This window comes from Doryrhamphus excisus, linkage group LG2, assembly GCF_037039965.1.
Source record: "Doryrhamphus excisus strain RoL-2023G ecotype Guam linkage group LG2, RoL_Dexc_Guam_v1.1, whole genome shotgun sequence".
Lineage (NCBI taxonomy): Eukaryota > Metazoa > Chordata > Actinopteri > Syngnathiformes > Syngnathidae > Doryrhamphus > Doryrhamphus excisus.
The window spans coordinates 4,487,626-4,502,669 of NC_136358.1; the positions used below are offsets into that span (position 1 = coordinate 4,487,626).

At 42.0% G+C, this 15,044-nt stretch overlaps 2 protein-coding genes across 4 annotated transcripts; both read left to right on the forward strand.

The window, feature by feature from the left end:
• The first annotated feature begins 79 nt into the window (after positions 1-79).
• Positions 80-11,141, forward strand: rpgrip1 (RPGR interacting protein 1). Of its 2 annotated transcripts, none has more exons than XM_058067885.2 (31): positions 80-457; positions 520-640; positions 732-785; positions 857-974; positions 1,050-1,255; positions 2,026-2,128; positions 2,212-2,346; positions 2,409-2,514; positions 2,592-2,615; positions 2,690-2,836; positions 2,907-2,980; positions 3,704-3,915; positions 4,140-4,225; positions 4,320-4,370; positions 5,553-5,729; positions 5,822-5,939; positions 6,011-6,174; positions 6,241-6,580; positions 6,659-6,819; positions 6,895-7,127; positions 8,124-8,239; positions 8,312-8,478; positions 8,550-8,606; positions 8,675-8,784; positions 8,869-8,941; positions 9,011-9,077; positions 9,136-9,212; positions 9,291-9,480; positions 9,564-9,648; positions 10,228-10,355; positions 10,434-11,141. In XM_058067885.2, the coding sequence occupies exons 2-31, from the start codon at positions 553-555 to the stop codon at positions 10,580-10,582; spliced, it is 3,816 nt and encodes a 1,271-aa protein (XP_057923868.2). In that variant the 5' UTR covers positions 80-457; positions 520-552; the 3' UTR covers positions 10,583-11,141. The 2 variants fall into 2 exon arrangements, with proteins under 2 accessions (XP_057923868.2, XP_057923869.2); XM_058067886.2 differs by having other exon boundaries at positions 534-640.
• Positions 11,142-11,301: 160 nt separating this feature from the next.
• fam113 (family with sequence similarity 113) lies at positions 11,302-14,933 on the forward strand. 2 transcript variants are annotated; one of them, XM_078795902.1, is made up of 9 exons: positions 11,302-11,510; positions 12,029-12,107; positions 12,757-12,836; positions 12,913-13,145; positions 13,280-13,430; positions 13,543-13,783; positions 13,862-13,918; positions 14,341-14,481; positions 14,560-14,933. In XM_078795902.1, the coding sequence occupies exons 1-9, from the start codon at positions 11,508-11,510 to the stop codon at positions 14,712-14,714; spliced, it is 1,140 nt and encodes a 379-aa protein (XP_078652028.1). In that variant the 5' UTR covers positions 11,302-11,507; the 3' UTR covers positions 14,715-14,933. The 2 variants fall into 2 exon arrangements, with proteins under 2 accessions (XP_078652028.1, XP_057924021.2); XM_058068038.2 differs by lacking the exon at positions 11,302-11,510 and adding an exon at positions 11,768-11,817.
• The last annotated feature ends 111 nt before the right edge of the window (positions 14,934-15,044 follow it).

A 15,044-nucleotide genomic window follows, 5' to 3' on the forward strand; every position in this document is an offset into this window, starting at 1 on the left:
CCCTGAGACAGCTGGGATAGGCTCCAGCACCCCAGCGACCCTCGTGAGGAAAAGTGGTAGAAAATGAATGAATGTTTTCCTGGTAAAAACAAACAAAAAAAAGGTTGGTTACTTCCTATCAAGCTTGTGCTTGTTCCTCCTCCTCCTCCACTTCATTAACATGTCCCAGCTTCCACAGACCTGAGATCTGCATTCCAACACAGAAATGCCTCTCCTCACCTACTTCTAAACTGACCTGAGAGCTTGCACGACTGGCCAGTGTAATCAGATTAGTGCAAAGGCAGGATTACCCGCACAAGCAGATGGAACACTGAGGCGGTCTTCAGGTTTACCTTGAGCCGAAATGCTCATATTGGCAGAAGCTCAGCAATAGAAGGACAGGATGAAGATGGATTAAAACTCATGTAGTCCAAGCGGACGGTAGAAGACACAGCACAGAAAGTACTGGAAAACCAGGGTAAGATCAAATTATGTGAAATATATGTTAGCATGTATGTTAACATATAAAAACCCATCCAGGTACTTTGAAACAGGTGATGGTGTGATGGTGTGATGTCTCCTGTGATGGATGAGACAGCGGGGGATCTCCCAGTCCGAGATGTGGGTCTGATGAGGGGACGACTCATGCCGACTGTTCAAGGTTTGTTAAGAATTGTTCCAAAATACATGATACGGGATGGGAATGTTTGGGTAGAGTTCAACAACGTAAGGTCTTGTCTCATCTGTGGCAGATGGCCCACGTGATGTGAAGCCATGGAAGAAGCATCACATCATGATGACCAAAGGTGAGAGCACACCTTCAATTTCTTTAGGTTTTGTGCATTCTTTTCACTTCTTACTTGTCCTTCTCTCTTAGATCCTCAGCGGCTCTTTCGTTTCCCCAGGGAGCAACTGGAGGACCTTTGCTTTCATCTGCAAGAAGAGAACGTTGCATTGAGAACGCATTCACGAGCACAGGAGCAGAAGATGCGCAGGTGCCAAAGAAAATACCTCGAATACACACACAGGAACAAAAGCATTAAATAGTCTTAACTTCTTTCTCTACAAAGGATGTCCACCAGACTGATGCATCTCCGTCAGGCTCGGCCCGGGTCAGCCAGCGCCAAAGAGAGGGACACGGAGGACACTTTGCAGGAGCTGGAAACCCGTGTGGCCACGCTGGAGAGCCAGAAAGTCATCCTGCAGAACAAACTCAGCCAGGCAAAGCAGCACATTCTGGACCTGGGTGGACGCACACCGTACAAGTTCAACAAAGGTGTGAGAGTGTGTGTGTATATGTGTGTTGTCGACTTGTCGACTGGCAACATTCCAAACCATCTGGGTGACATATTTTCTCAAAAATGACTGGTGTCGTGGGAGAGTTTTCTGGTGTTTTGAGGACTTCAAAACACTTAAAAACTTGTACAGGTATTATTATTCTGTAGTCTCTTACCTCGCTAAGCAGCATCGTATGCTGCTGAGAGGTGCGCCCTGTCCCAAAGCAGTGCACAGTCAGCTTCCGTGGCACACTGAGACTATAATGGAGTGGTACGCATCCATGAATCACACATGCGAGAGGCACCATGCCTAAGAAAATTTTTAGTTTTTTTTTGTTTTTCCTAGGAGGTTATGCCTTTTTTCTACAGCATCTGTTACATTCATTCATTCATTCATTTTCTACCGCTTTTTGGTTGCCAGCCAATCACAGGGCACATATAGACAAACAACCATTCACACTCACATTCATACCTATGGACAATATGAGTCGCCAATTAACCTAGCATGTTTTTGGAATGTGGGAGGAAACCGGAGTACCCGGAGAAAACCCGGGGAGAACATGGAAACTCCACACAGAGATGGCCGAGGGTGGAATTGAACCCTGGTCTCCTAGCTGTGAGGTCTGCGCGCTAACCATTCGATCGCCGTGCCACCCCATCTGTTCCATCATATGCAAATAATATGCAAATTAGTCAGCCAATAGCTACCTTTCTTATTGAGGAGTTGGCAACAGTGATGTGACCTTACTTGTTTTTCTCCTCCTTTAAGGTAAAAGTACAGAAGTGGATGTTGGAGTCAGAAGGGCGGCTCAGACAGCCCCGCCCCGCTACTGCCCCACAACGCAGGACACCAGGGGAGACATGGAGAAATTGTAAAAATCTTCCTAAAAAATCATCCACCCTTCATTACTAATCATTTCTAACCCCTTTGAAAATCCACCTCTTCTCCATCCAGCTGTGTGAGCGAACAGTTGAGGTTGATGGAGCTCCAGCTGACCACCCAGAGCCTCAGAGACACACTCCAAAATAAAGAGCGGGAGATGGAGGGAACCCTGAGAGAGATGAAGAAACAACAAGTTGAAAGGCACAGGTGAGAACATGCGGAGTCGTCGCTTAAAACAGCTGAGTCACAGTTGCTGATGTTGCGGTCAGAGCAAACATCAGAGAGAACCTGGATGTGATCCGTCTCCAAAAGCAGCTTTCCGAGAAGAGCGCCGCCCTGCGGGTTACCAAAGAGAAGATTACTGACTTGCAACAGGTGCGATGCCATTCACCTCACCCCAACGTTAGACACACTAGGCGAATGTTTCAACTCTCTGCTTCCTTTATTGGCAGGCTTATGAGAAGCAGCTGGAGGAGGTGAAAGCACAATGGAAGCCTCACAATGTGGTTCTTGGCTGCTCCTGTTAATATGTTATTTTTCTTCACTGCAGAATCAGATGTCACTGAGGGAAAGCAACACTGCCCTCCTGGAGAAAGTGGAAGAGCAGAGTGAGGAACTGAAGCAGGAGAGGCAGAGAGCGCTGATGCTGGAGGGTCAACTCACAACTGCCAGTTTGTCTCTGCAGAACCTGGAAAAAGTCTGTACATATGCAGGACTTTTATTCATTGAAGTAGCATATGAAGTAACTTCATTTTTTTGTCTTCCAGCTACAAGAGCGTATAAGTGACCTGGAAGAAGAGAAGAATCGGATAAAAGAAAGCTACGACTCTCTACTTGAGAGGTAAGACCACAAAACTGCTTGTATTTAGCACACTTGCTCCACACAATAAATTAAATGAATAATATTGCTTTATTTTGCCTTAGTAATAAATAGACATAATGCTAAAAATTAAAAATTATGTTTTTTTGTTGCATTAATAATAATTTTGTATTGTAAAAGACAAATACAGCATAAAAATGCTTTGCTATAATTTTTAGAATTTAATAAAAAGCCATTGTTTTTCAACAATGTTGTTTTTTCATTCATTTTCGCGGGGGTGTTGGAGCCTATCCCAGCTGTCTTCGGGCGAGAGGCGGGGTACACCCCAGACTGGTCGCCAGCCAATCACAGGGCACATATAGACAAACAACCATTCACACTCACATTCATACCTATGGACAATATGAGTCGCCAATTAACCTAGCATGTTTTTGGAATGTGGGAGGAAACCGGAGTACCCGGAGAAAACCCACGCATGCACGGGGAGAACATGCAAACTCCACACAGAGGGTGGAATTGAACACTGGTCTTCTAGCTGTGAGGTCTGCGCGCTATGTGATTAAAAAATAAGTACAATTGGAAAAACATAAACATAACATAAACATTCAAAAATATATGTATATATATAGACACACACACTGTATATACTATAAACGTAATAAGCACGACTCTTATAAAACGAGACTTTTTTTTTTTTTAGTTGATATCCCGACCATCCTCTCTAGAACGTTTGTCTTTCCTTAGCACTTTAGCTACCTACAACGGCCCTGTGGGGGAAGACAGGGTGGTGTGTGAGAAGAGGGACCAACCAGAAGACATCGTCACCAGGATGGACACAAGCATCCTGGAGGGTATGCTGAAAGCTGAGCGGGAGGAGAGAGGCAGACTGGAATCAGAGAAGGAGACGCTCCGACAAGAGAAGGAGATACTGGAGGAGCAGAAAGAGCGGGAAGCAGGTCGGATGATGAAATTAATTATTTGGCTATGTAGTGTAAGGATGTCCAATTCAACAAATAAAATTAAACATGCCCCATATTGGAATATAACACAGAATATAAGACCACTTCTCAATTTGATGGCATTTTTGCCATTTTTGGGGTCCTGCCAGGAAGGAGTTGGATGTATTTTAATGTATTTGTATGATTTAATGTATTTTGGGCCTGTTGTTGTTGATGTTCAGCCAACCTAGACCATCTGGAAGAGCAGATACTCCAGTACAAACAACAGATATCTGTTCTGCAGCACAGACTTGACTCTGTCACTAAGGTCAGTTCATAATAGTATGTGGTAAAAAGGGATAAATGACAATTTTACCTGCTTGATAACTTCACTGTAATTATTGTGTCCTTTCCTTTTACAGGAGTTTGACATGAGTGATGAAGAGCTCAGCGAAACACTTTTTCAGATTAAGGTCTGTAAGTAAACAAGCACAGTGTTGTGTCTCAAATGGTCTACTTCCATACTTCATTTTAGCCTTTTGAGTGCATAAGTGTGTTCACACTGAGTCAATACCGAGATGTTGGACGTAAAACGTGGAAAATGGTGATATATGGACCCTCAACAGTCACCATCTTAGCAACTTGGTGGTTAAAATTAACATTTTTTTTAATTTTTTTATTTGGGCAAATACACGAAACACCACAGTGCATTTCTTACATCAATCAAAATACAACTCTCCATTATTTACATCTGTATTCAGCTATCTGATCACAAGCCCAAAAGGAGTAGGCTGAAGCAAAAGCTTATAAATGCCTAACCCTTTTTGCAAGATATAATCATGTTCATGCCACAGTCTTGTTTTCCCCTGTTATTATTATCATTGTAATATTCATTCATTCATTCATTTTCTACCGCTTTTCCTCACGAGGGTCGCGGGTGTGCTGGAGCCTATCCCAGCTGTCTTCGGACGAGAGGCGGGGTACACCCTGGACTGGTCGCCAGCCAATCACAGGGCACATATAGACAAACAACCATTCACACTCACATTCATACCTATGGACAATTTGGAGTCACCAATTAACCTAGCATGGGGAGAACATGCAAACGCCACACAGAATTGAACCCTGGTCTCCTAGCTGTGAGGTCTGCGCGCTAACCACTTGACCGCCGTGCCTTGCCGCCCCTATTGTTATTATCATTATTATCATTATTGTTAGAATCTTTATCATTATTACCATCATTATAATCATCATTAATATTACCATTTTCATCATTATAGTCATATAATTTTTTTTTATTATTTAATTTTACAGACTTCATTGCTTCTTGTAGAGTGCTGTATTATTCTATCTGTTATTTTCTGAAATCGGCAGTATTTGTGTTTTTATTGTCAATTCATTAGCCCACTTTTATTTTTAAAAAGGAAAAGAAGAAAAAGATGAGGACGTTTCCGTTAAACACGCAATGACAGTAATTAATTTGGTACAGCACTACCCTGCCAAAATTTGCACTACTGCACAGTGTACATAGTACCCGTACTGAAGCATACTGACGGAAGTACAGTATTCCAACTGGGACACAGCCCAAGGTGTTTTTTCCCCCAACATGCTGAAGCTTTGAGGAAGCGTTCTTATTGACTCCCCGTGTCAAACAGGCGTTCCGAATGCAGCAGGAAAGCAGAGAGGGCTTACATCATAACCTCGGAGCTGATAGAGAGAACGAGGACCCTGAGCTTGCCAACAATCAGGTCTTACATGCTGAGACCGTGCTGGAATTACAGAAAACCAGGAGCCTTCTTTTGCTTGAGCATCGCATCAGTAAAGATCTTCAGGTGCTTGCCCATTGTCAGTATCACCACTGGCATCATCAATTATTATTATTATCAACTATTCTCTGTTTAACCCAAAATGTTTCTTCCTAAAGGAGGAGTTGGACACAGTCAAAAGAAAGTTGGAGAGTGAAAGACAGGAGTCAAGGGTGAGGATGTCAGAGAAAGAGAAAGTGTTATCTAAAAAAACTCTCCAGATCAACACTTTAAAAGGTAAGAACCGAACCACCAGCAGCACGGTCCTTTAGTATCAAGACCTCATACCTTTTATGTGTGTTCTAAAGCCCAGTTGAAAAACCTTGCATACAACACAAAGAATCACAAACGGACCATACCAATACAGTACACATGGCAAACAGGAGGGGAGGAACTAGTCCTGCCTGTTGAAGATGACATTTCCTTTTCTCCACTGAGAGTTGGAGAGTCTCTCTTAGAACTTCACATCAAGGTAAAAAGTACTTCATGAATTGTTTTAATGGTTTTTTGGAGGCTGTTTGTGTTTTTTCTTGAACAGGCTGCCACCTTCACTCCAGGTGGTCTTCAAAATATGAGCAGCATGGATCCAGACCAAGATGAAGACATGGTGACCTTCTGTACATACAGCCTTTTGGACTTTGAAGTTCACTCCACACCTCTGGTGGCGGGAAGCCAACCAAACTACGGCTTCACGTCCCATTATGCTTTGACCGCTCGTGATCTGGCCAAACTGGAGTTCGAGGGTTCGAGGATCAGAGTGGAGCTTCACCAGGCAGTGGGAGGGGTCCGGTTTCTGACTCACGGAAGTGGGCAGTTGTCTCTAATGGCTGCGATGGATCGGAGAGGGGAGCGCATTAATGGACGTGTGAACATCACAGGTCCATAACAAGTCATGAAGTGGAGTCACAGGATCTGTTTACTGTCAGACATCAAATCCTAGTCTCTCTCTCTTCAAGGTTCTGTGGGGGAAATAGTTGGTGTTGTGGATTTCTGGGTGCGCCTGTTCCCTACTACGGAATCCATGGATGCCATGGTGGTAGGAGACAACGAAAGGAACACAGCAACACAGAAAATACCGGCTCACATCTCTCTTGGGTGGCAAGATGGTGGCCACACGGTAAATCTAAGTCAACTTTTACGAAGATTCCCATGTGTGAGCTCTGCTGAGAATGACCGCTTTCGATGCAAGCAGGAGTTGTATGACTTTGGTGGAGGGATTCCCAATGAGCTGGTGTTGCTGCTGGAGCACTGTGAAGGTCTGAGGGGGCGCTGGCCCGGACTGCTTCCTGATGCCTACCTAACCTACAGATTCTACGACCTGCAGCCTCATGTGTCCCAAACGGTCCGGAGTAATGTTAACCCAGTTTTCCACGACACCACCAGCTACCCGCTTGCGGTCACAACTGATGTGTTGCACTATTTGAGGTAAGCTATAAAACAGCACACAGTAAATATTCACAGATTTTATTTAAATGCTGGAAAAAAGTGCTGCAGCTATGAATCAACTCACTCAACATTTTCCGTCAGGAAGATGCTTTGTCAAAACGTGATGTTGTGTCACTGCACTACAGTCATACCTCGCCACATCACTGTTCGAAATATGGTTTTTCAAAACTATACACATTAATATATTATTGAATTCAAACCCGCAATAAATGCCTGCTGTTCTGGCATTCAAGTAATTCAAGTCATGTAGCCATTTTTTATGCTTGAAAAGGCTTAATTTGGGCAAAAATATGTACAATTTGCTTCAATATGTATATTTTCTGTCTATATGTGCCCTGTGATTGGCTGGCGACCAGTCCAGGGTGTACCCCGCCTCTTGCCCAAAGACAGCTGGGATAGGCTCCAGTATATACCGGCGACCCTAGTGAGGATAAGCAGTAGAAAATGGATGGATCAATGGATATTATTGAATAAGTAAAATATACATTAATTCATTCATTCATTTACCGCTTTTCCTCACGAGGGTCGCGGGGGTGCTGGAGCCTATCCCAAATGTCTTTGGGCGAGAGGCGGGGTACACCCTGGACTGGTCGCCAGCCAGTCACAGGACATAAATATAAATAGACATAAATATACATATTGAAGCAAATTGGCTACATGACTTGAATTACTTGAATGCCAGAACAGCAGGCATTTATTGCAGGTTTGAATTATCTCAAAACAGGCACAATAATCCCAGTAAAACTGAGGGCTACTGTAATCCACGCCAAGATGAAACCACAACATCACTTTCTTACCTAAAAGTCATATAAAATAAAAGTATATTTAGGCCGTTTTATGGGTGCATCTAATATTTGTGTTTTTTTTCGCCATTCGCTGGGGGTCTTGTAGCCCACGCAAATCCCAAGATTCTTGTACACCATTATAGTGTTACGTTGTACAACGTTGACATGTTTAAATATTTCAATTCCACAGGTCAAGCAGTCTTTGGGTGTATGTGTTTGACGACAGCGATGACCAGATACCAGCAGTCTACCTGGCTAAAACACCCATCCCACTGAGAGCGCTGGCTACCGGCAAAGAGATCACTGGTAAATACGCAATATTCCTGTTTATACCCAGTACAGTGCATATACCAGGAGAGATTTAATCGGGTTTTCCAGGTGACTATGTTCTACGGGATCCAGCCGGGGGTCCACGGGGCACTGTCAGGGTGCTGATTAAATGGAAGTACCCCTTTCAACCACCGGTAGAGGCGATAGAAAGCTCAGTGAGAAGACAAGGAGAAGCAGAAGAGTCACCGAGGCCGATAGCAAAACCCAGAGTCAAGGTGTTGTTTAAAAAGTGGACTTTCTATCTACTATTTTGCATTCTACAGCTTTTGCCTTATTTTCCCCCCAGACGCAGCAACTTGAGTCAGGAGAAAGCAGAACAAAGCTGAGAAAGATGAAAGATTGTGTAAGGTTTCATTTACCTTAAACCTATCCCTCACTAGCACCACAATGCAACATGTTCTCTGTTGCTAGCCTTCAACTGACAGCATAAAACCAGACCAGACCAAGAGGTCCAGTAAGAAGTTACCTAGCCATCATGACAAGGAAGCCGATATTGTGCTCTCCCATTCACCAATCAGAAAGTAAGTTATGGCAATGAACAAAATGTGGCGCAATGATGGAGATGAACATATTTAAAACCCAACTCCTGTCACTGAACTCCCAAGATCATCAGAAGAAACATCATCCAGAACCGCCACATCAATGAGAAGAAGCTCTGTTAGTGATCCTGCTACTCAAGTAGGGGTCGATGGGATGTATTGATGTAATGGAGGAAATATGAGGTTAACTGTATGTTCTGATATTTAGAACATTTCCTCTATGGACCTGGTGTCGATGGATGAAGAGCCAGAAATGGAGGAAAGGAGCGAGAGTGGTAAGAACCCACAATTTTATTTTATGGTCTGTGCTCATTAACACAATTTCTTGTGCAGCTGCTGCAGAAACCTCAGAGTCATCTGAGACCTCAACATGTGATCTCATTGTTTCATCCAAACAAAAGACAAGAAAGGTAAAGTAAAACTATGTGGAAGAAAACACTCATCATACAGTATGTACAGTAAGTTAATATATTGGCATCACCACTCAGGGTCACAAGCTGAGAGTGGAGATTCTGTCCTTGACCTTTGAACCATCATCTCATGTGGCACTGGACGATTCGGTGCAGCGTGTTTACGTGGAATACCGGCTACTGGGCGTCCCCATGGAGACAACGGAGACGCCCGTGTCCCTCCGCAAGCCCACAAAGGGGGAGGAGATTTACTACAACTTCACACGAGGTGTGAGCAGGCGAGCATTTATTCATATATTATTATTAACATTTTATTATTCTTTTCTGCTTATCTGTCTGTGTCTCTGCCAGTCATCTACGTGGATGGTTCCCTGTCAGCTCCGCTCAGACAGTATCTTTACACCATGTTGGAAGGCAGTGACCCCAACAAGGGCAGGTATAATACGTCTGCTTATAGTAGGGGTGTCCAAAGTTCAGATAGTTTGGCACAGTGGTGTCCAAAGTGGTGTCCCTAGGGGGGCCATTTGCAGCTTGCAGCTTTTTTTTTTTAAGAAAATTATCGTGCTAACGCAAACAATGGTCAAATTAAACCAGATTTATGCTCAGTAATGTTGACTTGTTATTATGTTGTCATGTTATTTTTATTTGGTAAGCACTTTGAGCACAAAGGCTGACATTTTCAAAGAGAAAGTAAAAAGGCAATGATACTTGACACCGTCTTCCTATTGGTGGAAGAAAGACACACATGGTGGCTTTGAAAGATTAACACAGGCTTGACTTTTCCCTCTGGATCATCAAAGATATTATGGGGAAAAAATGAGTGAAATGATACGATGTATGACATTAACTATTATTATCTTAGCACATCATGACCTACATTGGATTGTTATTTGCGTGTTTATAAACTCAAATGTGAAAAAATATATATTTTTTTAGATTCCTGGATTATGGTGAAGATATGTGTGTTGTGTTTTTTTGGATTCATGCAGATATAAATCACAAAGTGTTTGTACAGGTTAAAGTTCACAGTCGTCAGTGAGCCAATGGACGACGATGAGGAGTGTTGGGATGTCGGATGCTCCTTCTTGGACCTGCAGGAGCTGCTGCTGACAGGCAACGACGTCATTGAACGTCAAATCGACAGTAGGCGTTTCTGAAACATTTACTGACATAAAAGGCAAAGCTTGGGTGTGTAAATCTGTGTGTTTTTTTTTTCTCCAGTTGTGCGCGTGGATGATGAGAATGAGGTGATTGGATTCCTCAAAGTGTCTCTGGAGGCAGCAAAAGCCCTAACTGGTATTTACCAAGAGTTTCACCAGCCAGAAGATACTAAAGATAACAGCGATGAAGAAGGACAGCAAGAGGACTAGGAAGAGCAGAGAAAGAACAATGCAATAGACTATGATGATGTCAGTAACTTCCACGCAAAATATGCGTCCATAAATTTAATGACGCTATTCAGAAAAAGTGAGGAATATTCACACTATTCGCACAATGACCGACTGTTCTTGAACAAGGAGCTAAATTGCAAAAATCACATTAATCCATGAATGGATCAATAAATATCTAGGTTCAATAATCACAATAAGGTATTTAAACAGTCATCATGCTTTCACACTTTTTGATATCATGAGACCAAGACCCATCCATCCATCCATCCATCTTCTATGATGCTTACCTAGGGTCGGAGGTGTGCTGGAGTCTATCACAGCTGTCTTCGAGCGAAGGCTGAGTACACCCTGGACAAAGGTTAGGGAAGGTTTAATTACGTTGGGACATTAAAGACAAGTAAGCAAACACATTGATAGTACATATATATAAATACTGAAGTAAAAGTTTGAACTGAATCCCACAACACTGATTTACTGTAGAAGTAATGACTTTTTTGGTCATGTACAATGAATTAAATATATTTCTTCATATTGTTCACTTGGTTTCCCTGGCATGATCTGCTATTGTGGTGTTGTTGATGATGAGTTTTTGATGTTCCCTGTCATTGTGATGCAGTATTTCCATAATTCTGAATATTTAAACCGTTTAGAGAGCTATATCATTTTAAATATACAGATATATTTGCTAATACATTTACCTACTGACATGAAATCTAGAATATATGAATTGTAATTTTGAATGTTGCTATATTAGCGACAAACTTTCCCTCTGAATTTCGAGTGTCCTGAAACGCCTCACATCAGACCAACCAATAGATTACAACAATTGCGTTTTAAATGCACAGATACGTTTTCAGGGTCATTTGCTGTACTCCTTTGTGAAATAAAAAATGTAACGACATGAATGGTAATGTTATGAATGTTGTTCTGAAGCTACTAGCGACATGGAGTCACGTGGACTCATGATTAAGGAACGTGATCACATTATTTCCGAGTGTCCGAAAACGCCTCGTGATCAGGCCAATCGCACTTACACCTGTTGACAACAGAAACTCAGTCGCCAGTTTTTATGTATCAAATTCTATTGTTACTTTAAAAATAGAGTGCGTCTAATGTCGGCGAATAAACGACGACAGACTCTCGATATGTAAAACAAAACTAAGTAAACGTTAGCTGTAGCATACATTTGACTTTTTGCAGTTGTTTCCACAATGGTAAGTACCCCGAAGTTGTAATGCTAATGATTCATGCTAATAGCTTTAAAGATTTTTTTCCGTGTACAATGGAAGAACATTCAGCAAAGCTAAACTCAAAGTGGTCCTAATAAACTATAATTATTTGTGACTTGGTGAATCTTGGTAAACTTTTTAGCTGCGTTTTGTGCATTTGTTGAGAGAGAGACATTAATGTGACTTTCTGAAAAAGGAGCGAATGACGTTTGTGAGCCACCATCATGTCAGCAAGCTCTTCCACAACAAGTTCATTGTGGTGCTGGGAGACTCCAGTAAGTATTTCATCAAAGGTCATTCATTCCACTTTCGTCACAATAATAATAATACATTTTATTTGTATAGCGCTTTTCAAAATACTCAAAGGCACTTTACAGAAGAATGGAGTTGAACAAAGCAAGTAAACAGAGTAAAAGATACATTAAAATACAACATTCTTTCGTTAATACACAGTTAAAATATGAGTAAAAGCAGGGCGGGGCACAGCAGTCAGATATAAAAAGTTAGACATTAAAAACAGATTTAAAGAGGTGAGTTTTTAGTTGTTTTTGTGAAACTGGGACAAGATCTCGAGAGGTCAAAACGTTTCTTCTTTAGAGAAACGGGCAAGCCAGAAGTCTATTAGATTGTACTACTAGTAGTACTGCTACTGCGAATGATAATACACACATTATGGAAGTGCCAATAACTAATATAATTTTTTTGTTTCAATTTGTAAGCATCATATAGCATTTCAAAATGTGATTCAGTGGGCCTGCCCAGCCCCGTTTTCTTAATAATGTTAAAATATCGTCTTATCTCGTTCTTGTGAACACATTATCTTGTGTCATGACGTTGTGACTCTAAGAATATTTTGTCCACCTGGCTGATCATAAAAATCAATTCATTTTAATACAAAGTGTTAACTGCTCTTCGTATCCCCAGTTCAGCGGTCTGTCTACAAAGACCTTGTCCTGCTATTACAGGAGGAGAAATACCTCAACGTGGCACAACTCAAGAGGAAAGCAAGTGATGATTTCTCTGTTTTTGTTTTTGATTTGTTTTGTTTTGTTTACTACTTACACACATTTCCCTGTGCAGGGTGAGATGAGCTTTGAACAGGACTCCCTGGTAGAAGGTGGATGCCTGGGCCTAGTGCACAATGGCACAGGGTATCGGGAGGTCCGGCAGTACCAGTCCGCTCACCACCTGGTTCGGTTCTACTTTGTGACGCGCATCTTCTCAGACTACATGAAGAGCATATTGAAAGACTTCCGCCATGGTTTGAAACCAGATTTGGTCATCGTCAACTCCTGTGTTTGGGACATTTCAAGGTACATAAGTGGATAGCAAATTGGTGATAATAGCTGGGATGGTTATGGGAGGGGAGTGTTAAGTTCGGAAATTGTCACTTTCCAGTCATGTACTCTTGTCACAGCCTTCATGTAAGTTGTGAACCTTCCTGTAGGTATGGTTTAAAATGGGGTGAGAACTACAAGGAGAACCTCAATAGGTTCTTTGAAGAGCTGAACGGGATCCTCCCAAAGGAAAGCTTGGTCATATGGAACCTCACCATGCCCCTTGCAGAGACTATCAAAGGTGGCTTCTTGGTTCCTGAGGTACTATAAAGCAAATATATTCTACACCCAAAACACTTAAGATGCTGCAAAACCAACTGATTTTGATCTTATGTTAATTGAAATAAACAAATTAATTTTATTATTCTCATAGATCTCTGACAGGGCTGCCCATTTACGTCACGATGTAATCGAAGCCAACTTCTACAGTGGCACCGTAGCCAACGCCTACAAGGTGGACGTGCTGGACCTCCATTTCAACTTTCGTTTCTCCCTGCATCATCGCACTAAAGATGGTGTCCACTGGAATGCCCTGGCCCACCGCCGGATAACCACGCTCTTGACGCTGCACGTGGCAAATGCCTGGGGTGTGAAACTGCCGCTCGATTCCAATGGTGACGAGGAAGGGTCCTTGCAAACATTAATTGTGCCACATCATTTTGTTTACGTATGCCAACTCTGCTTTATTTTAGCAAGAATTCCTGCTGCATATCAGGTGCCAGCCCAGCAAATCGTTCAGAGACATGAAGGTAGGGTGCGTGTTCAAAGAAGCCAGATAAGCATTATTATTTTGGCAGTGCTTAGACTTTTTAAATCTATAAACAAATGCAGGGGTGTCCAAACTTTTTCTTTTGAAACACTTGGCCATTTTGATATATACACATATTTTGAAATGGGCTCAAAGCTTTGTATTGTAGGAACCAAGGATATTAGTGTTGTTGGTATAAACATTTTAACGCTTGCTGTTTTGCCCTTTTTTTGTTTTTTTTTTAGTTTCATTATAATTTTAGAAAGCGCTATTGACCAATAAAAATAACATGCTGCAGGCTCCAAAAGGTCTCCTGTGCCACACTCAGGACGACTGAATGAATGAATGGTCTCTTACCCAAATGCCCCAATCTCTGGTAGTTTACTAATTTTACAGGTTTGTCACTTCTGTTGTCTTCCACAGTGCGCCACCCAACAAACAACTTCTATCCTAACCCTGCTCCCGTCGGTGGCTTCATGAACACTGTGGCTAACCCACAGCCATACTGGTACGAAGATGAAGCATTCCACGAATCTCACTTTAATTACAACCCACTTCCATATGGTAAGCATTGTATTATTCAACTGCAAATGGGTCAAAAAAGTAACTAACGCCTCCTTTTTTTTTTATTCTGTTAAAAAGGATATTCTCGTCATCCTGAGCCTTCAAATACATATTGTGCAGCTTGCTATGACTGGACCCGCCCCCACGTGATGAGGAATAGATACATCAGGCACCACTACACGCCGTACACTTACCACAGGCCTGGGCAGCATTTCTCTAATGATTACTTTTAACTGATTTGCACTCCATTACTGACATCACACTTGAGTTGTTACATTTGAATTTCATTCCTTTTATACATTCAGCAGTTTTGACTTAAGATGTTTTCAAGTTTTTGCATTGCCTACGTTGTTTTTAAATGCGGTTGTCAGGTTTAAATGATTATTGCATGTTAAATGTGTTAGTTACTTTTGATATATTAAATCTTAAGCCCCGGATTTTCCATCCATCCATTTTCTGTACCGCTTGTATTCATTAGGATCACAGGCAAGCTGTAGCCTAACCCAGCTGACTTTTATTTTAAACAAATTACTGTATAGTTGCGGTTCATGAAGCATGAAAAC

Coding starts and splice junctions, on each gene's coding strand:
- rpgrip1 (XM_058067885.2), top strand. CDS start 553: ATGTCTCCTGTGATGGATGAGACAGCGGGGGATCTCCCAGTCCGAGAT. Junction 5,730..5,821: donor GCATCAGTAAAGATCTTCAG/GTGCTTGCCCAT, acceptor TTCTTCCTAAAG/GAGGAGTTGGACACAGTCAA. Junction 10,356..10,433: donor CATTGAACGTCAAATCGACA/GTAGGCGTTTCT, acceptor TTTTTTCTCCAG/TTGTGCGCGTGGATGATGAG.
- fam113 (XM_078795902.1), top strand. Junction 13,146..13,279: donor TGTGTTTGGGACATTTCAAG/GTACATAAGTGG, acceptor ACCTTCCTGTAG/GTATGGTTTAAAATGGGGTG. Junction 13,784..13,861: donor ACTGCCGCTCGATTCCAATG/GTGACGAGGAAG, acceptor GCTTTATTTTAG/CAAGAATTCCTGCTGCATAT.